Source organism: Mirounga angustirostris, unplaced genomic scaffold (assembly GCF_029215605.1).
Source record: "Mirounga angustirostris isolate CCGP_5_RB_7025 unplaced genomic scaffold, mMirAng1.0.hap1 SCAF_3, whole genome shotgun sequence".
NCBI classification, from domain to species: domain Eukaryota; kingdom Metazoa; phylum Chordata; class Mammalia; order Carnivora; family Phocidae; genus Mirounga; species Mirounga angustirostris.
This window is the reverse complement of record NW_026991711.1, coordinates 117,831,820-117,855,010: the sequence shown is the minus strand read 5'-3', so window position 1 is coordinate 117,855,010 and position 23,191 is coordinate 117,831,820. Positions and strand designations below refer to the sequence as shown.

General features: G+C 40.7%; 1 protein-coding gene across 20 annotated transcripts in view; it reads left to right on the top strand.

The window, feature by feature from the left end:
- NEB (nebulin) overlaps nucleotides 1-23,191 on the top strand; it is a 215,213-nt gene that overhangs the window by 180,264 nt on the left and 11,758 nt on the right. For 5 of the 20 annotated variants that reach the window (XM_064586520.1, XM_064586527.1, XM_064586523.1 and 2 more), the window contains 21 exons: nucleotides 529-633; nucleotides 723-833; nucleotides 1,530-1,640; nucleotides 1,891-1,992; nucleotides 2,102-2,206; nucleotides 4,201-4,311; nucleotides 5,020-5,124; nucleotides 5,674-5,778; nucleotides 7,184-7,288; nucleotides 8,766-8,876; nucleotides 9,286-9,396; nucleotides 10,188-10,301; nucleotides 11,040-11,144; nucleotides 14,580-14,684; nucleotides 15,241-15,345; nucleotides 15,986-16,078; nucleotides 17,309-17,401; nucleotides 19,489-19,581; nucleotides 20,097-20,189; nucleotides 21,173-21,265; nucleotides 22,962-23,054. In XM_064586520.1, the coding sequence (XP_064442590.1) occupies nucleotides 529-633; nucleotides 723-833; nucleotides 1,530-1,640; nucleotides 1,891-1,992; nucleotides 2,102-2,206; nucleotides 4,201-4,311; nucleotides 5,020-5,124; nucleotides 5,674-5,778; nucleotides 7,184-7,288; nucleotides 8,766-8,876; nucleotides 9,286-9,396; nucleotides 10,188-10,301; nucleotides 11,040-11,144; nucleotides 14,580-14,684; nucleotides 15,241-15,345; nucleotides 15,986-16,078; nucleotides 17,309-17,401; nucleotides 19,489-19,581; nucleotides 20,097-20,189; nucleotides 21,173-21,265; nucleotides 22,962-23,054 (2,169 nt within the window). The remainder of the gene's footprint in view (nucleotides 1-528; nucleotides 634-722; nucleotides 834-1,529; nucleotides 1,641-1,890; nucleotides 1,993-2,101; nucleotides 2,207-4,200; nucleotides 4,312-5,019; nucleotides 5,125-5,673; nucleotides 5,779-7,183; nucleotides 7,289-8,765; nucleotides 8,877-9,285; nucleotides 9,397-10,187; nucleotides 10,302-11,039; nucleotides 11,145-14,579; nucleotides 14,685-15,240; nucleotides 15,346-15,985; nucleotides 16,079-17,308; nucleotides 17,402-19,488; nucleotides 19,582-20,096; nucleotides 20,190-21,172; nucleotides 21,266-22,961; nucleotides 23,055-23,191) is intronic. The other 15 variants (XM_064586536.1, XM_064586534.1, XM_064586532.1 and 12 more) reach the window with 6 other exon arrangements.

Genomic DNA, 23,191 nt, shown 5'->3' with positions numbered 1-23,191 from the left:
AAACATGACCCTGTCCCCAGTGAATGCCAGTGACGTGGCAGAGCAGGGCGACAGGCAGGGGAAGCTATAAAATCCAGGTGACCATTCTTGATATATACTGCACCGCAAGATCATTCACGCAGCGAGAATTGGGAACTGAAGTTCTGGCTGGATTCTATGAGGAAATATGCATTTTTGTGTGATCATATTCTTCCTATGTTTCCTCATCTGTAAAGGAGAAATAATAATGCCTCCCAGGATTCAGGAGTGGGTCAAATGACATGTTTGAAAGTCCTTTGAACTAAGGCTAGGTGTATAAAGATTCATCATGAGATCCATTTTGATCATTAGTAAAGCCTCAACTTGCAAGAGAGAAAGAAAATCTCTTTCGGCTATTTCCCAAGATTTCCCAACATCAGACCTTTTATTGAGTTTAATGTTACTGTGTCAGTGATTCTGTTTTCCCAGCTCCATCTAGTGATTCGGGGACTGCATAAATAATACCGGCTACCCAGAGGAGCTAAAGAAATATTTTTTTCACCCCTGCAGCTGAAATACAAAGAGAAACACGTCAAGGAAAGAGGAACCTGCCATGCTGTGCCTGACACTCCGCAGATCCTCCTGGCAAAGACAGTCAGCCAGCTGGTGTCTGAGGTAATCCTCCAGCGACATATGCTCTGCTCCCGTCTTGGACTAATGCCCCAGGCAGACACTCTTAACAAGCTCTCTGTGGCTTCCCGCAGAACAAGTACAAGGACTACGTCAAGAAGCACTTGGCCCAGGGCTCGTACACAACACTGCCAGAGACCAGGGACACCATCCATGTCAAGGAAGTGACCAAGAATGTCAGTGATGTAAGTGACCAGCCCCAGGACTCTTGGTGGCAGCACCACCACTCGACCTTAGGATCCCGGGCAATCCGGGGCGAGCTGCCTTTTTGCTTATAACTGCTTTCCTGTACGTCGCTTCACCCTTAACCATCATCAGTGCCTGTGTGTGAATTTTCAATTCTGCTTTAAGGGAGGACTCCATATTTAGTAGGTTTCCTATTATGGCAACTATGGTAAATGGGCATTTTGCCACAGGACATGTTATCTGCGCTATAAGATGTCAGGAACCTAGCGTTAATAAAAGGGGGAAGCATTGCTGATTAAGAATGGCCTCTCCTATCATTAAACTGCTGAACAATTTTAGAGAAGTAAAATCTCTACTTTTTTTCTCAGTAATCCCTGCCCGCTTTGTCCTTATCAATAATGCTTTAATAATCTCGCTATTGTATTTTTATGAGCCCTATATGGTTCCATATGTTTTTAAAAGCTAGAGTTTAATTTGCTTGTAGTCAGTTCTCCCAGGATTGCCATGTGTTACAAGTGTTGGGTTCCAGGACGGAAAGGACAAGGAAGAGCTAGACTATGGATCAGAGATCCAGGTTCCAGCCTGATGCCAGAATGGGGAGCCATGGATTTTCCTGGAGATCTCCTAGTTCTTCAAGTAAATCAGTTCTTTTCCCTGATTCCTCTGCTCACATAAGTAATTCTGGCTCTATTTAGACAAATTACAAAAAGAAGTTCGTCAAGGAGAAAGGGAAATCCAACTATTCCATCATGCTGGAGCCCCCGGAGGTGAAGCATGCTATGGAAGTGGCCAAGAAGCAGAGTAATGTAAGTTCCCCCTGTTCACACTCTCAGGGGGCCCGCTGAGCCAGTGGATCCCAAATTGGTGCATATTGGTGCAAATTGGGCTGGTTTCATTGAGTGGTATTCCTAATTTCCCTATCTGGTAGTTTAAAAAATAGGGTAATTTAAAAAATCAGTTTGGTTTTAATAAAACGGTTGCTTGTGCTTGATGAGGACTTTTTCAAAGACAGCATATCTCCCACGTGAGTAAACATTTTTTTCTCTCCAAATAAAGGTCGCATATAAAAAAGATGCCAAAGAAAACCTGCATTACACCACGGTGGCTGATCGGCCAGACATCAAGAAGGCCACGCAGGCGGCCAAACAGGCCAGTGAGGTAAGAATGTGGTGAAAATGTATCTGCTCCCCAGAGGTCACAGCCACCAAGTAGTACAAGGCACCCACCTCTTAGAATGTATTGTCCATTTTGGTTTTCTTTGATTCAGGTGGAGTACAGAGCCAAACACCGCAAGGAAGGCAGTCATGGGTTAAGCATGCTTGGTCGCCCAGACATTGAAATGGCCAAGAAGGCAGCCAGGCTGAGCAGCCAGGTAATACAGATGGGCGAGTGGCATCTCTCATGTGAAAAACCTTGCAGGAAGACGTGATTCCCAGCACGGAAATGCAGGAGTAGCAACAAAAGAGATCCTGGGTCTTTGATAGCGCTGCTGAGCTTTGAAAAGTTAGATCGTAAAAGTCTGCCAAGGACCTTGTCTCTTGTTTCTCTCTAATATCTCCAGGCCTTTCTCATTCTCTACTTTTCCATTTATGGGTGTATGTCTAGATGTTTGTGTGCTTAACAGTCTTCATGGAACAAAAACATCAGCCTGTGAGGTCCTCCAGGCACCTCTTCTCAGGTAGTGGGATTATATCCCAAGGGTGGCATTCATACTTGAGTCACCTGTGGGAATTTAACAGGCAAGAGTCATGAAATTCGAACTTCTAGAACCCAACCAGATGCAGTCACCTTTATTCTTCCGTTCAGCATCTGCACATTGCATGACTGGGCTGAGAACTGGGGGGGTGAACAGATGTCCTCAGTCTTTATGTCCATAGATAAATAATTACAGTTTGGGGTGATACATAATCAAGGTATATCCAGGGTTCTGAGGGGAAATGCCTCATTCTGTTGAATTTTCCTGTAAATCATCTTCTTCAGCTATTTTACCTAGGCATGACAACTCTCTTCCTTTCATTCAATTAAATCACATTTATTGAGCAAGTCTACTCTATCTTCCTACTCCAAGTGGCGTGTTCCAGAGGGAGGGCATGGTCGTGCACAGAAGTAAATCCTTCAACAAAGTTCTATAGCATTCTACACATTCCAACACAGAATCAACAGAAAAGAGTGTAACTTGGTCAGTGCCCTGACCGAGGTTAAGAAAATAGCTGAGAAAAAGGGAAAGATGTCAGTTTGCTGGTGTCAGTCCTACATCCCTGATGAGTACATTAGTTTTCTTCAAATGCCCCATCATGGAGGCGTCGTAAGATGCAGCCCTGTGCCTTTGCCCTCTCCTTTGGCCTTTGAGGTATTCTACCCAAGTATCAGTCAGACAGCAAAGTCAGGATGGGGCAGGCCCCCACATCGGTAAGACCCTGTGGGCCTGGGGCCACACTGAGAGCTATAAACCCTGAGGCGAGCCTTCCACAGGGAGTAAACCCTTGTCCACATCTGAGGTTTCACTCAGGATTAGAAATGCGAGCCTCTCAATTTTCAAAAACAGCAAAGTCTTCAAAATTTCAACATCGAAATCATTTCTTTGTTTTTACCTTGATGGTGGCACGACCTTGGAAATATAAAAAATGTATTAAAATTTGGAACAGCTATTAGTAGAGTAAGCTGGTATTTATGCTTATTCTTTAAATTGAAGTTAGCCCTTTGCATTTTTTTTACTTTTAAGTATCCTAAAAGTATACTTAATCTTATTTTTGTCGTTATTGTAAAATATCTCACTTCTTTCTTCTAGCCTAAAATCATATTGAGGGTCTTGCCCCCCCACACTCTGTTCTTTTTTTTACTCAGGCCATTTTTTGCCAAGTTTGAAAAAATCAAAATGATCTAGCCAAAGTACTATTTTAAAATTACAATAAATTCTCCTAATTAACAGATTCCTATGTCTCACTCTTCTGGACCATTTACAACCCCTCTTTGAACTCCTTACAGTAGACCTAAAATGCTTTTGGTTTTGGTGGTTCCTAGGGTCAGAAGGCTCCACTAGATCACTGAATGGAGCCTGAAGCCTTTAGCCTTTTTCCACTTACTTTTGTTTTGCATTAAAAAGAGGTGATTATCTTTCCTACCTCTGGATAATATAAAAACGAGTGAGGCAATACTATAATACTCAGTCTTACCCTTGACTGCCTGTTGCCCCAACATAACATTGGTTGTGCTCTTCTTTACTCTTAAAAGCATCCTAGTGCGGATAGTAAGTTATATGATCACTTTATATGTAACCTATTCTTTTGTATTTATATTTCCTCCATTTCTTAGTTTTCAAATTAATTCATGTTCAGAAATAATTTGGAATTTTGCATTTGCTCTTAGGTTAAATACCGAGAAAATTTCGACAAAGAGAAGGGCAAAACACCAAAATTCAATCCAAAAGACAGCCAGCTCTACAAAGTCATGAAAGATGCAAACAATCTCGCAAGTGAGGTACGTTTTTTTTTTAATTGTGGCAAAATATATAACTTGAAATTTGCCGTTTTAGCTATTTTTAAATGTACAAATGAGGGGCACCTGGTTGGCTCAGAAGAGCATACGACTCTTGATCTCAGCACTGTAAGTTCGAGCCCCATGGGTGTAGAGATTGCTTAAATAAATAAGTAAATAAATGAAACGTACAGTTGAGTGGCATTGATTACGTTCACAATATTGTCCAGCTACCACTATTATTTCCATTGCCCCAAACAGAAATTGTACAACCATTAAGCCATAACTCCATTCCTCTCTCCCCCTAGCCTCTGGTAACCTCTATAATCTATTTTCTGTCCCTGTGAATTTGCCTACTAGAAAATCTTATATAAATGGTATCATACAATATTTGTCCCTTTTTTGGTCTGGCTTGCTTCACTTAGCATCATGTTTTCAAGGTTCATCCATGTTGTAGCATTTGTCAGAATTGCATTTCTTCTTATGACTAAATCATATCCCATTGTGTGTATACACCACATTTTACTTCTCCATTCATCTGTTGGTGAACACTTGAGTTGTTTCCACTTTTTAGCCACTGCGAATGAGGTGTGTGGATTTTCATCACCACCTCCAGTATTTGTTTCCGGGTGGGATATCTTACCATGGCTTCCATTAGTATGTCTTCCAGTTCCTGTTTATGTGATTTCGTTCTTCCCCCTTCACATGCAGGTTAAATATAAAGCTGACCTGAAGAAACTTCACAAGCCTGTGACTGATATGAAGGAATCTCTGATAATGAATCATGTGCTGAATACAAGCCACCTTGCCAGTTCTGTAAGCTCAGTCATTTGCTGTAGAAACAGCACGTTTCACCCGTTTGCAGCGGAATTCCTCTGCTGAGCTCACATACATCTCCTTCTCTGCTTCCGGGATGCTAGATTTATTAGAAAGCTCTTTTGTGTGAATGCATCCTTCCAAATTACAGCATTAGTCTGTCAACTCTCTACGGATTGTGACACCTCTCAGAATGTAAAAAAGCTTTTATTCTTAGAATATTTAAACTTTGTATTTTCCAATTAACTAAGTCCTTCCCTGCTTCTAAGGACAGGGAATCATGGTTTGGAGTAATTTCTTTCACTTTTCACTTTTCCAACCTCCTTTGAATACGCCATATAACCTAAGTGTTGGCCATCCTGTATCAACTGGGCAGTACTGGATGTGGATCTTCCTCCTTTGACACATTTGCGTAACCCCCCACTTAGTGTTTGCTGCTCTTAGTTTGGTCTTGACGATGCTGCTGTGTAAATATCTAACCTAAAAGGGAAAAACAGAAATGCTGAGCAGCTTTTCCATCCATGTGCCTTTTTGCCATCTTCCCCTCAGTACCAGTACAAGAAGAACTATGAGAAGAGTAAAGGCCACTACCACACAATACCTGATAATCTGGAGCAGCTTCATCTAAAGGAGGCCACAGAGTTACAGAGCATAGTAAGTCAATCAAGACTTTTTTCCCTGAAGCACGTTCAGCTACAGTGTCAAGAACGTTCATGAATTCCCCCTCAGAATGGTAGTGATAGTTTTAGTAACCATTGCTGGAGGAAAATGTCCAAAGATATAGGGGAGCTTGGAATTTAGCAGCATTTTGAAACAAAATTTTATGCTATGCATCACAGCATCAACACGTATTGGAGAAGTAGTGTCTATACATGCAATGTGTGTTACTCAGATCACTGACGGGCTGGAAGCATAAAGATTATGTTACAAGGGGGACAGTCCCAATACGATAACCCCAGTGTGCCCTCATGAGTCTGCACCCCCACTTAGGAAACGTTGCAATGATGACAGAGAGCCTTTGGAGGATTTTGAGCAGAAAAGTAACATGATTAAATCTACCATTGAAGTATCTGTGGGTATTTAAGGAATTGAAAATTTGTAAAATAATTAAGATTCTCCAAAGAAAGGACTCAGAGAAGGAGTTTGCTATCACATGACTTCCTACGTCACAAATCCAGAATTATTTAGGTCCCCTGTTGGGCATTAACCGAGAGGGCTAAATTACTAGAAGTGTCTTCGTGTCATCTGTGAAGCAGCCCGTGCCCCCAGGTTTCTATTTTCAGCAAGATTGCTAAGATTGAGCATTGCTATGAAGATGCTGTATGAACAGGGCCTCTGTCTCTCTGACTTTCCATTTCTGAGTATCTGTGGGCTGCCCCCACTCGTAATCACATGTCCACATCCTCCATTGGATTGGAACATTGTATTTGTAATGATGACGACATTGTATTTGTAAAATAGCACTAGGGCTCTTTTGAGAACGTCAGATTTCTTAGTAAGTCAGTCCACATGTAAACTCTTTCTCATTTTTATATGAATTTATATTGGCTTCATTGAATATGTGACGGATTATGACCTAGATCCAGTTCATGACATATAAAGAAAGTTGTGTGTGTTATCTCTTGAATCGAGACCCCAGGTCTCTGATAAAATTCTTCATAAAAGAAAAACTGGAGATATTTCTCAGAAACATTGACAGATACTGTGGTTACAGTGTTCACCTCTAGGCCTATCTGATCTTGGCCGACCTTCTCTGACGGGGGACGTTCCCCATGCATTTCCTTGCCTCGGCCTTTCTCTCAGCTGATTCTTCTGCAGTGATTCTTTTGTCTTCTTGAATTGAACACAAATCCTAATTCTGCCTTGCCGACAGTAAGGGTGTTTTCTCTCAGGCAACAACAAAAAGGTGCTAGATCTGAAACATAAGAACCTGTTTTGAGTGGCAATGAGATGCCATCCATGTGGACTGATGTATCAGTTAAAAAATACTATCCCTACACTGGTCTCTGTCTGGGAATTGACCAGAGGAGATCTATCTAATAAGGCTTTTCATCACTAGGTGAAATACAAAGAAAATTATGAAAAGGAACGAGGAAAGCCCATGTTGGACTTTGAAACACCAACATATATTACTGCCAAAGAGTCTCAGCAGATGCAAAGTGGGGTAAGTCCTACAAAACACACCACAAACGTGCCATCAAGCTGTTAAAGACAAGCTCTGCCCACACATGTACCCAGCCTTCTGTTATCCAAAAGTTGTAGGTAATGGAACTTTTTCACATGTGGTCGCTAAAATGTTTCTGTCTCTGAAATGTTATGGTTCAGTTACACTAAATGCTCCAAATAGTAAATACTTGATCATATATGTTTCATTTCAACTCTTTTGTAGCATTAGAACATAGCAAACTATTCTTAACTTTAACTGAAACAAATTATATTGAATGTTATATGAATTTTTCTTTGATGAATGGAAAGTTCCCTCTGCACAGAACCACCATTGGCTTTGGAATGCTCCTAATAGGAAGCCCCAGGCCAAACAAAAGAGTAATGATCAAGATGTTTATCAAAACATCAGATGTCAAGATGCCCTATTTCCTATTTAGAAATTTAGAAATGTAAGCACAAGCATCTAAAAAAATTTGGTTTTTTCCTTTTTAACCAACAGCAGAGAAGAATGGAATCTTATTTTGAATTTTAGGAAGTTTTCACTGGGAAACAGACTTATTTTGGGTTGCTTTTTACCTCTCCCCCATGGGGCATATCTCCAACCATAAAGATAAATGGTTGTTAATATGAGACTGACGTGCTACCTACTGCACTAACGAGGCACCTAAATGGTTGTTAATAAAGTAGCACTCTGTGGAGCTTTCTGGTGTAAAGAAGGCCAAATAATCAAACGTTTAACCTAACTTCATACAATTGGTGAATTTGGGTAAAGGGGCTATGGAAGTTCCTTGTACTAGTCTTACAACTTTTCTGTAAATTTAAAATTCTATCAAAATTAAAAATTATAAAAATGGAGTTCCAGCATTTATTCCAAGTCTCCCAATGAGACAGCTTAGTCCAGGGATTAGAGAGGAGATGAGGGAGCTTGTGACTCAGTGGAGAACAAAATCTTAGGATTTCTCTGTGTCTCATTGTCTACCTTATCTATTCGGAGATTAAAAATAATAAGTCATGATTATGAAAAAGGCCAAATTTGCATTTTGTGCCCTCAGGCTCTTCTTCCTCTGTGTTGTTATTTTGCCCTTACTTTTAATTCAGAAGCAAAATCTTGTTGCCTCAGGAGAGATGACAGTGGATTCAGAGTCTTGGTGGCGCACGTGTCCTTCCCCTTCTGCTGTCCTTCCCTGCTGTGAGGCAGATGGTGGGGCAGCCTCAGTTACAGTGCTGGACATATGAACGAGGAGCCCAACAGGCTTCTCAAATTCTGAGTCTCCTTGAGGCCATTTGTTGTAGACAAAATATTTCCAGAACAACCAGATACCTTTCAAATGTGTGACCATTAGCTAAACTATGATCCAGTTAAGGGGTCATACATGGAAGGACAGTGTTGTGATTTTTTTTTCTTCCTAGGTGTGAGAAATAAGTTGTAATAAAGATCCTTTTTTTAATTTCTGTTTCCTTCCTACTCACATTAGAAAGAATATAAGAGAGATTATGAAGAGTCCATTAAAGGCAGAAATCTGACGGGCCTGGAGGTCACGCCAGCTTTATTACATGTCAAATATGCAACCAAAATAGCCAGCGAGGTAGTGTCCACTTGGTCTTTGCTTTCGCTCTTGATCCCAATAATTGCACTAATGACACTCATCAATGTGTTCCTTCTACCATTTTCATCACCATCTAACTTTAGCGGATTTCAAGTTGGGTTCACATGTGTTTGGTATTACCACCTAATCTCTTACCCACGTTAATTCTTCTCATTTTTTACTTGAATACCTAATGAAATGTGTTAGTTTCTTATCTGATATTTAATATTAACTATGAAGCTTATACCCTGCCTTTATCATATCTTTAATCACTAAGCTGTAACTACTTAAAATTGGAGGTTTGGTTTTTTTTTTTTGGTCTTTGTTTGCTTGTTTGGTTTGGCTCTTCACCTAAGAGGAACGATCCAGGCTTTCTTGTCAGTGGTGTTGCTTTTATTTTGTGATATAGAAAGAATACAGGAAAGATCTAGAGGAAAGCATCCGTGGGAAGGGTCTCAGTGAAATGGAAGACACGCCTGACATGCTAAGAGCAAAGAACGCCACTCAAATTCTCAACGAGGTAGGCCCACAGCGTCTTCTCCTCCCTAACCAAGTTACAACAAAAAAAAAAAGAGAAGAAAGAGAGAGGTTTGAATTTCAAATTCCATATCCAACATGGTTATTAACTGTTAAATAAAATATATCTCGGTGTGCCTGGGTGGCTCAGTCGTTAAGCGTCTGCCTTCAGCTCAGGTCGTAATCCCAGGATCCTGGGATCGAGCCTCGCATCAGGTTCCCTGCTCCACGGGAAGCCTGCTTCTCCCTCTCCCACTCCCCCTGCTTGTGTTCCCTCTCGCTGTGTCTCTCTCTGTCAAATAAATAAATAAAATCTTTAAAAAATTATATATATATGTATACATATATATATATATATATCTCTCAATTTCCGATGAGTCGATACTATGGTTTGCATCCAGTGGCTTTCGTAATCTGCTATTTATCTAATAGTATTTGATTTAACCATGATCCATTTGGTATGCTCATTTAAATTAAAACATCACATTGGAGTGTTATGCACCTAAGTTCAGTACTAGTTATGTAGCAAACCAGATTTAAAATGCCCTTTTTACTTCGATTTTCTAAGTAGGGAATGCTAAAAGTGGTCAAAAGGAAGCCTCACATGTGGACACAAGTAGAACAGTTTCCTAAAACAGGTTTCTGTGGCCACCACTGCATCTGACCACAGGGAATAGCAAAGGTGAACACTAGCAACCGAATAGTGGTATAGTATGTGGATTTACCGTCCCTCTGTATGTACATTGACTGCCTCGTCACGGAAGTTAGGTAACTCTTGTTTTAATGCTACTACAGAAAGAATATAAGAGAGACTTGGAGTTGGAAGTCAAAGGAAGAGGCCTGAATGCCATGGCCAATGAAACCCCCGACTTCATGAGGGCCAAGAATGCTACTGATATTGCCAGTCAGGTCAGTGCTACTATTCCATGTCAACCTAATTTGGTCGCGATTACAAGGACACAGTGTTGTCCTTCTGTTGTCTTACTTGGTTGATTAACAGTCCTATGTCTATAGTGGCATTTTTAAACATCTGCCTGGTGGAAGCCGTTCTGATAGAAAGAGCACAGACACTTCATCCGGCCGCCTTTTCATTGGTCTTTCTGAGTCTATAGCCACAGAGGACATTCAGAGCAAAGGGGAGAAGTTGGAGAGCTTGAAGCTAGGACAGATTCGGACATCCTGGTCTTGTTTCTTAGTCAATACCCACCCCCACCCCCATTCGGCACCAAGAATTCCTTGCTTAGAACAGTTTGGGAGTTCTTTCTTTCCCTTCTTCCAAGACCTAAATTTAAAAGGTAGTTTTTAACATCTCGCATTATCTTTTGCTTATTTGTTCTGCCTCCAGCTCTTAATATGTGAACAATCCATACCTTAATAGGTGTTGATTATCTTGCTCCTTTCCCACTACTTCTCCCCTTCCCAGCCCCTGTACCCAACTAGATAGTAAGTCTTTCAACAACTAGGACTCAACCTTTCCAAATCTCACTCTTTAGTATAAAGCTATAAACACAAAAGGAAAAAATATATGTTGAGTCTCAAATGAATGAATCCTTTTGGGAAAGAAATATTGACCACCTCGTAATCAAATGAAATCAACAAATATGTACATTATAAACATTTACCCAAGTGTTGGGTGTTCTTTTGCAGATTAAGTATAAGCAATTAGCAGAAATGGAAAAAGCCAATTTCACTTCTGTGGTTGATACTCCGGAGATCATTCATGCCCAGCAAGTCAAGAACCTTTCAAGCCAGGTAAGGACATTCATCGCAATATCACACATAGACCCCAATCATGAAGTCTTTCCATTAATACCTACGTAGGCTCTTTCAAATCACAGTTTTGCCCAGTAACGGAGAAGGGATTCATCTGTGATGCAAGTTTGGGTCAGAGGTGAGATTTCTGTATCAGAATTAAGATAGATTATATGAGGGAACTTTAAGGTACTGAAGAACTCTTACATGGTAGCATCCGTATTAATGAATCAGTATTTTAACCTGTAAAATCTCCTATAATGTGGATGTAAATTGTATGTACAAATCAGGAAGGAACAAAGTAGACAGTCCATAATCTTCTTAACTAGATTGACCTATGTCATCCACAGCAACCACGCGATCTAACCCTGCTTCCTCTGTGAGGGATAACGCTGAGAAATGAAAGAAAGTATGATGTCCTTTATACAGCAGGATGTACCCCTGTTTGTTTTAATCTTCAGTGATATCAGAGATCTGCAATTTATTTAAGTAGCTCCAAATTGTCTTCTGAGCAATGAGTTATAAAGCCATAGTGACCTGACCAGGCTGTGCTTTATAAACACCTGGGAGTGTAGGTTTCCTGGCCCCACCCTGGAATTTTGAAGCTAGTAAGCCTGATGTAGTCCCTGGAAATCTGTTTTTATTTGTTTGTTTGCTTCTTTGTTTTTGTTTTTTTAATATTCACAGGCGATCTCTCAATGGCCAGTTGGGTCAGGGGAATCATGGATTTAAGTCCTTCATTAGCAATATATAATTTTATATCCTAAAATTAGACATGAAAAAAATAGTTATCACTGGAGAATGGTTTATTTAAGAAACAGATATATTCAAATGGGAGAAATGAACCTTTTTCGGGGGGGGGAATGGGGAAGCATTTTATTACCAAAATTATCTGGGCCCCAGACTACCATGTTGTGTTCATTGAAGGACGCCAACATTCTTGAGGCTGTGAGGGCTTGTCGGCCATAGAACTTTGAGCCTTTCCCATTGCTAATCTTTAAGGAAAACCTCAGAGCGCAGGCTTGTTCAAGGGAAGAATTAAGCCACTTTCTCTGTCCCCTTGGAGGTTTCCTCAGCCTAGTTCCTCAAGGCCTAAGATATGGCCAGGCAGATTTCTTCCTTCCCAATTTAGATTAGTATTTACCTTTGAGTGGTGTAGTGGTGCTGATGCTTTCTACAAAATTGCTTCTCGGTTGCCAGTGAAAAGTATGTATTTTATAACTTCTGAGTCTCATACTGGGGGTTAATGCAAGCAGTGTGAATGGACCTACAAATTCAGGGTAATATACTACATACTTCCTAATGCCAGGGGTCTGGGACTCTTCACTCTCAGAACACCCCCAAGTTCCAAGTACAGACTAACCACTGCTCTTAGTGACTAGCACTAGCTCAGCAAACCAGTTACGGCAGCGGCTTTTGCTTAACCTTAAGAAAACAAAAGGAAAAGAAAAAAGAAAAAAAAGGAGGACGGGTCTTACCGCTTTCCCAGGACCATGGAACTGTTTGCCTTACATTTGCATAACGAAGAGGAGTCATTCAGGTGACTTTTTCCTGAACTAGGAAGGTGGTGAACTGCTCTTTCCTTCCAGAAATCTTTGTTTTAACTGGCTTCCTGTTCAAAGTCTGGGCTGAAAATCTCTTACTGGTTAAAACGGCTTCTTTGTTGCCTTTGAGGAGATTAAATCTTTCAACACATAAATGTAATTCGTAATTTGTGTGTAATACAGTTTAGATGAAAGAGATGTAGAAAGAATAGTTTTATCCCCTTGCAAAAGTAGCTAGCCTTTCCTCAGCCCTCCACACCCAAACTTCCCTAAAAAGTGGGAGAAACTGGAGCTAAAGAAAGCTGGAGAGAGGGGCGCCTGGGTGGCTCAGTCGTTAAGCGTCTACCTTCGGCTCAGGTCATGATCCCAGGGTCCTGGAATCGAGCCCCGCGTCGGGCTCCCCACTCTGCGGGAAGCCTGCTTCTCCCTCTCCCACTCCCCCTGCTTGTGTTCTCTCTCTCGCTGTCTCTCTCTGTCAAATAAATAAATAAAATCTTAAAAAAAAAAAGAAAAGAAAGCTGGAGAGAAAAGTGAAAGGACTCGGTGACGAGCAATAAAAAAAAAAAAATCTGGGGCGCCTGGGTGGCTCAGTCGTTAAGCGTCTGCCTTCGGCTCAGGTCATGATCCCAGGGTCCTGGGTTCAAGCCCCACATCGGGCTCCCCGCTCTGCGGGATGCCTGCTTCTCCCTCTCCCACTCCCCCTGCTTGCGTTCCTGCTCTCGCTATGTCTCTCTCTGTCAAATAAATAAATAAATAAATAATCAATCAATCAATCAATCAATCTGGCCCAAAGGTGGAGGAAGTGTTGTGCTGCAAAGGTTAAGGGAAGTGAACAGCTCAGTCTCGGGACCAGTGGCACAGGTGTTGGGAGGAAGAGCAGACCTCTGTGCACAGTCTTCAGCCAGAGGCTAGGCAGAGTGGTGCCTAAGTGGGGTGTCTCTCAATTGGATGGGGGACCACGATCCGGTGGAAGCTGGTGGCGCTGGCAGTGAAAAAACTCACCTGAGGCAGAACAAAGGAGGGAGAAGTTTTGGGCCCACAGCGCCGGGGGCGGAGGGCAGGACGGCAGAGAGGCAGTCTGCAAGGAGGTAGTGGCCGGGGACTGCTTTTAAAGGGGGGAGATGGGAAGGGATGGCAACGTACGGAATCCTCCCTGTTTGGTAACTGCGCCTCATTGTAAGCCATCCATTGGTCACTTAGGGCTTACGGATATTTTGAGGTGGGCCGCTTCATGGGCTTTTCTACATTCCATCGCTCAAGCCTGTTTACCTGCAGGCGGCCTCTGCCGGCAGGGGCGGGAAAGCCCGAGAACGGGGACGGCTGGCTCGGAGCCATGGCTGGTCAGTCGGGCATAATGGCGGCCCCAGGTCTGTTTAGAGGGGCCTCCGGAGCTGCGGCACCTCCCTGCCGGGCCTGTAGCAGGAACCCCCAACCTGTTCAGAGCTCAGTGAAAATCGCCTCGTCACCGGTGAAGGCCAGCTTTACACAGGCCTGCTGATGGCTCTTCACCCCCCTGCTTTTCTCTCCCTGCCTGTTGGTCGTCTGGCTCCTGGCTAAATGGCCCCATCCCATTCACAGGAGACACCCCATCGCCAGGAGCCTGGTTGTCTGTCACCTTCCTCTGTGTGGACCAGCCAGCAGGGGCCTCCTTCTGCTCTCTTTGCCATGACAGTGGGTTTTATTAAATGCCCATGCTCAGGTCTCCCAGAAAGAAAAGACATGGAGCTCATTGACCAAGAGAGGGCTCTGCTTTACAACCCCCTAACGTCCATGAACAGTCTGAAAACTACAAAGGACTTTCCTTCTGCTGAGCAGGAACGGCCGTGGTAGGTCCCACTGGCCCATTTCCCTGTGGTGTTCACCGTCCTTATTTCTTGGAATCTATTCTCAGAAAAAGTACAAGGAAGATGCAGAGAAATGCATGTCCTATTATGAGACTGTTTTGGACACCCCAGAGATACAGAGAGTCCGGGAGAACCAAAAGAACTTCAGCCTTGTAAGTTTTCATTGACTCTAAGACACAGCCCACTGATCCCTGGGATAAGGTGGGCATGGTGGCTGCCTCTGGGCATACACACTGGGCCTCCCTTCTGCATGGGGGCGGTGGGACAGCCCTCCCCAACTCCCACCCGTGGCCCAGGAAACATGTGCTCCGTTCTTCTCCAAGATCACCTTGTATTCCCCAAATCATAGCCTAGAAGACCCACTGCTACTTTGTCAGTGGCTTCTTGTCACCGTATGTGAACTATCTCCATCTTCCATTAGTGGTGACATCTGTCATTTTCAAAATTAATTCAGGAAGGGATGCATTTTTTTAAAAAAAATCTAACTTGACACGTTACCATTTTTAGGGTTTTAAAAAAATTTTTTTTTTTTTTTTACAAAATTCTTATTAAAGAGTTTCCCTTCAGCTATCAGACGATGATTGTTGTGGCACAGACATTTGGTTTTTATCTTAATTTGGACTTTTACTTCCCTTGCACAATAGAGACAATTTAAAATATATTTTAAAATGTTGAAATCTTAACAAGATGTTTACTCTTTCTTCATAGCTTCAATACCAGTGTGACCTTAAAAACAGTAAAGGAAAAATTACAGTTGTTCAAGACACGCCAGACATACTACGTGTTAAAGAAAATCAAAAGAATTTCAGCTCGGTATATTTACTATTTATTTTCCATTGAACGCTAACCTAATAATTCCTTTCTCCTCTTTAAAAATATGCTAGCCTCATCTTGATTCAGACAATTAACATCTAACCTCCCCAGTTAATACTTGTGGTTATTTGTTAAAATTTCCCATGCTTTGCTCTAAAAACATCACTCCAGACGCCATTTGAAATAACACCTTAAATCTGCTAACAAAGTAACTTTTCTTTTTAATTTTTTAAATCCCAGAGCAGTAACATGTGTTGTCTTGCTCCGTGAAGATGGATTTCTTTTTGACATTGTGATTTCTTTTACTATCCTTCCCCAGAATAACTGACTTCACATTTCTTTAATGGATTTTGTTTTCATATGGGAGAGGTCTTTTCAAATCAGCATCGTCCCGGTTTTTCTCATTCTGTATTAATACATTATGATAATATTAAATCTCAAGATCTGGAGAGTTGTCCGTGTTGTACATATGGTTGGACTTAATGATGCTGACGTGGAAGACGTCAGATCCTCCGGCACACGGCTAAGAACATTCTCTAGTGTCTTGTTTTCACAGAAGCCATGTTTCCTAGTCTTCCTCCAGGAATTGCTGGGCTTTCCTTTCTTCTGTGTAACGTTGTCCTGATTCTGAATGCCCCAGGTTTTATATAAAGAGGATGTCTCGCCGGGAACGGCAATCGGAAAGACCCCTGAGATGCTGAGAGTGAAGCAAACACAGGACCACATTAGCTCGGTAAAGACCCCCCTCGCCCCCCTACCAGAGACTCATCCGCTGCGTTTTCTGCCTTCCTTGGATAATTTACTTTGAGGGCTGAGCTGCACTCAAAACTGTTGTCTCCAGAAGCAGCTAAAGCTGCTGAAGCAGGTGCCTGTGGTGAGGGCCATCCCCCAATCAGTGCAGCCAGAGCAGGTGGCAGGAGGGGAGGTTACCTGTGGGAAACCGAGGCCGATGTCAGAGCAAACCAGAGCTGGACCGTGGTTCAAGCGGTCAAAACAGATTATTTTTTTTTAAGATTTTATTTATTTATTTGAGAGAGAGAGAGCATGAGAGGGGGGAGGGTCAGAGGGAGAAGCAGACTCCCTGCTGAGCAGGGAGCCCGATGCAGGACTCGATTCCGGGACTCCAGGATCATGACCTGAGCCGAAGGCAGTCGCTTAACCAACTGAGCCACCCAGGCGCCCGGTCAAAACAGATTTTATGCAGGACTGTTGCAATAGGGGAAAGAGATCTCAGTATGAAACTGGGCTCAATTCCAAAGGAATTGCAAGGAAAAGTAAGGATTTATAATCGGGGCGGGGGCGGGGTGGATAAAGAGGCAGGCGGAGGATAGAAAATTTGAGAAACTGTCAGGGGTAAGGGAGGTTCTGGCTGAACCTACCTAACATGATTTTTGCTGGTGGCAGGCCAGGGTGACCAGATGTTGCCTGGTGGGGCTGGTGGGGTAGGGAATTTGGTCAGATATCAAGGGTGAAGACATGCCAAGGGTAGGGGGATTCTCGCTAAACTGACTTAGCAGGATCCTTGCTACAATCAGGCGATACAAAGATAGACTCAGAAATCCAAAAGTTGAGGCCTATTTGGGAAGAAGATTCAGAGGACCCTGACTGAAGTTTAGTCAAGGAGAGACTCCTTGTCACTTGTAAGAAAGTAAAATATGTTAAAGTCGAAAATTCAACCTTCCTGGGTATATGTTGTGAATGTATTGGTCCTAGCCAAACGAACTGTTGGGTATAACAACATCTGAGTGCACAGGAAAGGTAAGGGGCTACAGTCTGAGTATGGACCCCCCTCTGCTCCACCCCGAACGGACAGGAGAGAGACCAAGCATTGTCCTCTGACCTAGTGTTAGAATGGAGCCCCGTGCACACTAAGTATAGAGTTTGTATTATTTAAATTGTGACTTTACAAACTGCAGAGCTCCTAACCAAACACATGCACATGTTCCCATTTTTATACCTGCAGGTGAAGTATAAGGAAGCCATTGGACAAGGAATCCCAATTCCTGACCTGCCTGAAGTAAAACGTGTCAAGGAGACACAGAAGCACATTAGCTCGGTAATGGCCCATGTGCTCAGCACACATTTGTGCAACCAGCCACCTCCCAATTGCTCCCTAGCTCTCTGTCATCCCTTCTTCCCAGGCCTTAGGAATGGTGTAAACCTCTCTCCATCCTAGATAAGAAACCTCTGTCTTCACACCATCAAGGAGCAGAAGGGACTTGACTTCTTGACTAATGATCATGCCTGCAGTTCCTAGAGTAAAAAGTGCCAATGGTAGTAATAAGGTTATCAGAATGATCTTGAGTTAAAAGATATAATCATAAAAATAACACAAAATATTATATATTTTATGTAATTATATATTAGATAATTGGCATATAAATTTTAATTTTATATAATGTACACAATTATAGATATAACATACATATATATTACATAATATCATATGTAATATTTTGTGTTACTCCAGTGTATATATTTGCATGTACGTATATCTCAGGACAATTCTCCCCTGTCCAGGAAAACTCTAGGTTGACTTGTGAAGTCTCTGCAGCCTTCTCCTCTCCCTTTCAAGATCTCTTGCCCAATTTCCTCTACTGTCTTGCAAAGGTGGTGTATGTTTAAGGTGCTCACTGTCCCACAATCTACCCACAATGACATACTCTATATTAAGCATGTTCTCTATGAGGAATTCCAGGCACCTGTGCATAGTGGATGTGTGTGTGGGGGGGGTGTCCCTCACACCTTAAATAATCAGGTTAAGCATATGTTTCTCCTGACCTCTATCAGGTTAGCCCAGCCTCTGCTCCCCACCTCCCAAAACACACACACACACACACACACACACTCACTCTCAGCTTTCCCATCCATAAGCACATTCTAAGAAATAGCTGGCTACTAGCAAGAGACCCTGTGGAGTTTGGGAAATAGTTTATGGCCAATAAAAGGTGAGGACCTTGGTCTTAGAGATTCTGTTGGTCACTGGAGGCCTCAAGTCTCATTTTGTTGTCATTAGGAGACACGTGGTATTTCTCTTGAACGTTACTCATATTATTTAGATCTCTTTCTTGTTTCATTCTTTGCTTATACTCTGGCTTCCTTGTGGTACAAATTTCATTTAGGGTTTTGTGTCCACAAATCAAGAAAACTCTTTTAGTCACTTTTGATTGCAACTTCCTGTCTTTCTCTGATTATGTTTTGTTCTGTTATCCATGATCTCGGTTCTGCTGCCTTGCTGGGTAAAGAAACACAAATTTGTACTAAAACAGTAGATTTTTAAAGATCCCTCAAAGTTTCCCAGCAAAACAAAGATATCACCACTAGTTTGTCAGTGTTTAGGGGAGTTAATCTGTGACCTAAACCCCCTGCGTTGTTCATGTTGCTCCCCACCCCATGCTCAAGTACACCATTGACCAATTTATTTAAAAAGAATTCATTCATTCCTTTAAGCTGACAAGTCTTAACATTAAAGGGAAAGAAGGAAAAGAAGGGGGCCAGAGGTTCAGGAAGTTCCTTATTCTTTTCATTAAAATTTATTGGCCTTTGATACGACCCTAAAAAATAGGGACTTCCCTCAGTTTGAAAAACACCAGTTTACATGATCCAACAACCATCAGTAGAAATATCAAGGAAAGATGCTCTTTCTGAAAAATATACTTTTAGGTCTCCTTATATTAAGAGTACCTACAGACTACGGGGCCCCTAGGAATTTTCAGTAGAAAATATAAAACAAAATTCCCAACCTTGAAGGAATAGAGTATCCCATGAATAGAAAATTTTAAGCCAAATAACCTATTTAATTAAGTACAAATCTACTGTGGACCTACTAATACTAAATGTTATGAAGTGGTTCGATTTTTCTCACTGTTGAATTTATTACTTTTTAATGCATTTTAGAAATGTTCTAAGTGTTGACAACAGAAAATACATAATTTAGTACCAAGTGTTCAAGGGTAGTAAAGTTATTTTTGAGGGGGGAACATAAATATTTGTGGAGTTTCTTTTCTGTCTTCCTTGAGTTTCATACTTGAAAGCTAGATTGTTTTTAAGAGTTTCCACCACGTAGCCCACAGATGTAGCCATAATCCAAAGGATTCATGGTCATTTCACCTTTTTGGCTTAGATTCTAATTATCTTCTACAGGTTATGTACAAAGAAAACTTGGGAACAGGCATTCCAACCCCTGTCACTCCAGAGATTGAGAGAGTCAAACGCAATCAAGAGAACTTTAGCTCGGTATTTACAAATATATCAAATTAGAAACTCAATTTCCCTACTTTTAAAAGTTTACCAGAATAACTCATTATCCTTTTTTAAAAAGTAACATCTTAACAATCCTGTGTATGTGTGTGGGCGGGGGGAGGGAGGGAGGGGTGTGTATTATTACCTGACCAAACCATCTGAACTTACAGAAGTGACTCGCTTTTCTGGTGGTACTTTAACATTTTTAGCGACTGACAAGTGTGAAAACTTAGATCTGAAATACTGTAAGTAGAATTAACACAAGATTCCTCATTATTATACTCATTTCCTATAACTCAGTGCTTTGTGTTGTACTTTTTTATCCCCAGAATTAGCATGGTAGAGTTCATCATTAAAATTGTGAAGAAAAAGTAAAAGCATTATCCTTACTAAATATTACTCACTAAAAGACTCCCTCTTCACACAAACTACCTGCCCCTAATTTTCTCCCTTCCTTAATCTTTGTGCCTGTTTTGAATGTCTTCTGGGTACTTTCTTGTATCTCACAGGTTTTGTACAAAGAAAATTTGGGGAAAGGAACCCCAACACCTATCACTCCAGAGATGGAGAGAGTCAAACGCAATCAAGAGAACTTTAGCTCGGTATTTCTTAGGGGGCAAAAAATAAAATCCCTTAATTCTTATTTAAAATAATATTTTTAACACATTACAAACATATTTTTTTCCTGTAAAATTACTAAATTCATATAATGAAAATAATGATACCAAATATTACCTCAGTTTTCAACCCAAATCTAATTTAGTATTTACTTGAGTTCTGGTGTGAAATTTTAACTGCGTTTTCCCTAAAACATAATGATAGATCACTTTCCTTAAAAACCCATAATATTCAGTGTTTGGTTTTTTTCCCCCTCAAACCCTCCTTTAATAACAACAGGTGTTTCTAACTGGTGTGACACATGTCAAAAGTAAAAATCTAACATCCCTTCAAAAGGTCAATGTTAACTAGAATTTTATTTGTGCTTATTCTGGCTCTGTTTGATGTATTTTTTGTGTTTGTAACTTCTTGTAAAAGAATGTGATTCTTAAATATTTTCATTCAAGAGATGGCAGAGCAATTTACAGTTAAGTCAGAAATGTGGCTCAGCTATTTTTTGTATACCATGTAAGAGAAATGAGCTTTCCTTTGGAATAGTTTAAGGATCATTGAAAGCTAATGTTTATTTAGCTTTTAGTGTCTATTAATATTTATTTTATTCCCCCAAACCTCTCTCTCTTTCTCTCTCTCTCTGGTTCCTTAGAGTTACCAACAACTCATTATGGATATTAATTTCAATTAACTTGAACACTCTTTGATAAGGCCTCATCCTTCTGTCTTTGAGAGAGGACCTCTATTACTAAGTGACTCCTGCCTGTGGCCTGGCAACTGCGTCTTTATCACTGCCACTCAGAGACAGACATCGCCCTGTGTGTGACTAAACGTCACAGTTGTTCTATTACTTGAGGTTGTTTAGGCCTATTTTATGCCATTATGAAAACGAAAATACTTTTAGGGACTGTTTTGAAGATCAGGTTACCTAAAAGATGGGTCCAAGCTGATGTGACTGTTGGTTTTGTGCACACAGATTTTGTACAAAGAGAACTTGAGCAAGGGGACCCCCATTCCTGTCACTCCTGAGATGGAGCGAGTCAAACGCAATCAAGAAAACTTTAGCTCGGTATTCAGGAGAAAGCTCCTTTAATTCCATATTTAAAAAAATAATAATTTTCTAAAAAACAAACTTCTATTAGTCCCTTTAAAATAATCAATTTAACATTTTTAAAATTTCGTCAACTGAATTCTGTTTTCCACGTCGTTTACTTATCATTTGATTCTAACATTTTATATCTTCCATAATAGTCCCTTAAAACTTTTAATTGGTTCCTTTCCTTCTCTTTTCAACTTTTATGTTGCTGCTGGGACTTTTGAAGTTCACTGATGTCCAAAAAACCCAAACACTGTAGCTATTATTTACTTCATCTCTAAGATGTTTCTGGGTTAGTGTAGCTCGAAGACAGTACTCGAGGCCACATGTAGAAATAGTGGCTCTTGATTGGGAATGGTGGTTGCTTTAACCTAGATCTTGTCTGGATAAACACAGGACAGAAAAAGAAAGTAGCTCAGTGTTGGAACCCAAAGCAGCCTTGTCTTGATATTTGTGCTAAACAAGCCATTCCATGAATAGAAATCCAGACCTTCTGATTTCTTTTAAATACACAAATCAGATCATAAATTTATACTTAATGTTACTTTTTATTTTATTAATATTGTTGAAAAATTTGTAATAGTCTGTGAAACTTCTGTATAAGGATCTTAAGAGTTACTTATACCTGAGATAGAAAATCAAATGTCAATAGTAAAATTTAGCTGGATTTTTTTGGGCGGGGGGCGGAGCAGGTTTGATCCAAAGTGGTTTTTAATTGTGAGTTCAAATAGTTTCAGGAAGTTTGATTCTTCCACAGTAACTTTCTTCGGTCCCACTGTCTTTTGGTTTTGTTTTGTTTTGTTTTCCTTTGTTTTTAATTACTATTCACTAACAACCTTTCAACTTTGTTAAATTGTCAATATAAACATCACTTGTTGGAATGTTCACTGTTTTCCCTGTGGGATGATGATGATGATGGTGGTGGTGGTGGTGATTTTGATGATTATTTCTTCTTTTGGAAGAATTAAGGTTTGCATTAATTTTCAAAATTGTATGTTAATTATTTTCTTCTATATTAGAGTAAGTATTATTGATATTTATATCTGAGATCTTAATGATCCTGATGATCCTGGACAGTTTTTTTTCCCTAAGTAACCATTTGTATTCATTGTTACACAAATTGCATTTAGGCAAAATTGTCCGGGGGTGCATAGAGCTTTTAAGATTCCATGGGAAATAAATAGTACTATGTATTAAAACATTAACTTTCAGACTTGACCACCTCCACAACTTGAATATACTCCACAAAGACCAATTTTGCTATACTGCATAGATTTGGTGGGTTTTAAATATCTGTTATTCTGCAAAACAGATGTTCTATGTAGATAAGTATTTGCCAATCTAATTAAAAAATAATTTTTCTATTGTACACTAAGCACTTCAGTGCTCTTATGAAATTGTAGTTTTTTCCTTAATTCCCAACACAGGAAACAAACCTTCAATATAAATGAGTTAATAGTAAGGTGAATATCAAATACACTGGCACTTTAGCTAAGGAAATATGGAGCATATCGTCATCCCAATCTGTGTTTGAAGAGACAGTTTGACTTGGTGAATTTGTCTTTCCTGTTTGATGTCTGTAGTCTCATATTAGGATCCTTACAGGACAGGTGAAAGGGCTGTTTGGACTGCTCTTGTTTTTTTCTGGATGCTTTCTTGTGTTGTACAGGTGTTGTATAAAGAAAACCTCGGGAAAGGGATCCCAATTCCCATCACTCCAGAGATGGAGAGAGTCAAACACAATCAAGAGAACTTTAGTTCGGTATTTAAAAGAAAAAAAAAATCCCTTTAACTATTTTTAAACCAAAAATTAATGGCTATATTTTAAATCTAATCAGCTTATCCCAATAAAAACTCTGACATGTCTTGTTCACAACTTAATGCTGCCATCTCCTGTGA